Source organism: Fonticula alba, assembly GCF_000388065.1.
Source record: "Fonticula alba strain ATCC 38817 unplaced genomic scaffold supercont2.6, whole genome shotgun sequence".
Classification (NCBI taxonomy): Eukaryota; order Rotosphaerida; family Fonticulaceae; genus Fonticula; species Fonticula alba.
Window position 1 is genome coordinate 1307039 of NW_009242976.1, and position 1068 is coordinate 1308106.

The 1068-nt window shown below is 72.2% G+C and overlaps 1 protein-coding gene across 1 annotated transcript in view; it reads left to right on the plus strand.

Annotated features, from left to right (window-relative positions):
* Nucleotides 1–115: 115 nt before the first annotated feature.
* The window catches only part of H696_03954 (hypothetical protein), a gene marked incomplete at both ends in the record, with an annotated part of 2326 nt that continues 1373 nt past the window's right edge, over nucleotides 116–1068 (plus strand). The window contains one exon of the mRNA XM_009497824.1: nucleotides 116–1042. Coding sequence (XP_009496099.1) covers nucleotides 116–1042 — 927 coding nt within the window. The remainder of the gene's footprint in view (nucleotides 1043–1068) is intronic.

Sequence of the window (1068 nt, forward strand, 5' to 3'; positions counted from 1 at the left end):
CTACCCCCCCCCTTTCCCGCTGGTTTCCTCCCTTGCCCCTCGCAGTCTCCCCCTTGCCGCCATGCCCTCTCCCTCTTCCCGGAAGGTTGCCTCCCCGTACGGCAACCTAGAGACCATGACCAAGAACGAGCTGATTGCCGTTGTCAGCGAGATCAACCCCTTCCCCCCGCAGCAGCTGTACCGGCTGCGGAACACGCGTCGCCGGACGCTGATCACCATGATCGAGAGCCACATCCAGGGCCAGCCGGTGGCCTTCCCGGTGACCCCGAGCACCCCGAACAGCTCGGCCGCCAAGGAGGCCGCCAGCCCGGGCACCCCGGCCAGCCCGGCCGCCACCGGTGTCCTGACTGGCGCCTCGGCCGGTAGCATCCTGGCCGCCTCGCCGCACCTTTTCTCCGCCCCGGCCGTTGCCTCGCCGGCCAGCAAGGGCTCCAGCCCGGCTAAGGGGCCCGGCTCATCTGTGGCCCAATCCTCGCCCGCGGTCCAGTCCCCGTTCGCCACCAAGGCCACCGGCAGCACCGCCGCCGCCGCCGCCGCCGCCAGCAGCACCCCCTCCCGGGCGCGCGAGCAGGACGAGCAGGAGGAGGTGTCCTCGGTGGTCAAGGTCGCTCGCCAGCTGAGCCGCGTGGCGGCGGCCGCGGCGGCCGAGCTCACCGGCTCCGGCTCCGACTCCGGCTCCGGGTCCTCCTCTTTCTGCACCGAGTCCGGCGGTTCGGCCACCGAGACCGAGTCGGAGGTCTTCTCGGAGAGCGACCTCTCCGGCACCGAGAGCGACGCCTCGGTCGACAGCCTGACCTCGCCGCTGCCCTCGCGCGGGGTCCGCACCCACGTCCTCCACGGGGGCACCCCCTTCCTCAATGAGTCGACCTTCGACGTGGGCCGGCGCGCGACCACTCGGTCCTCCTCGCGCCGCCACGGGGCGGCCATCGCCACTCCGGCCGCCCCGGCCCTCGGCCTCGGGCGCATTCACCTTGCCATTGCCGTCATCGAGGTGGTGATCATCCTCTTCCGCAGCCTTTCCACTGCCTCGGCCCCGGATGTCGTGCGTACATCCCCCCTCCCCCCCCC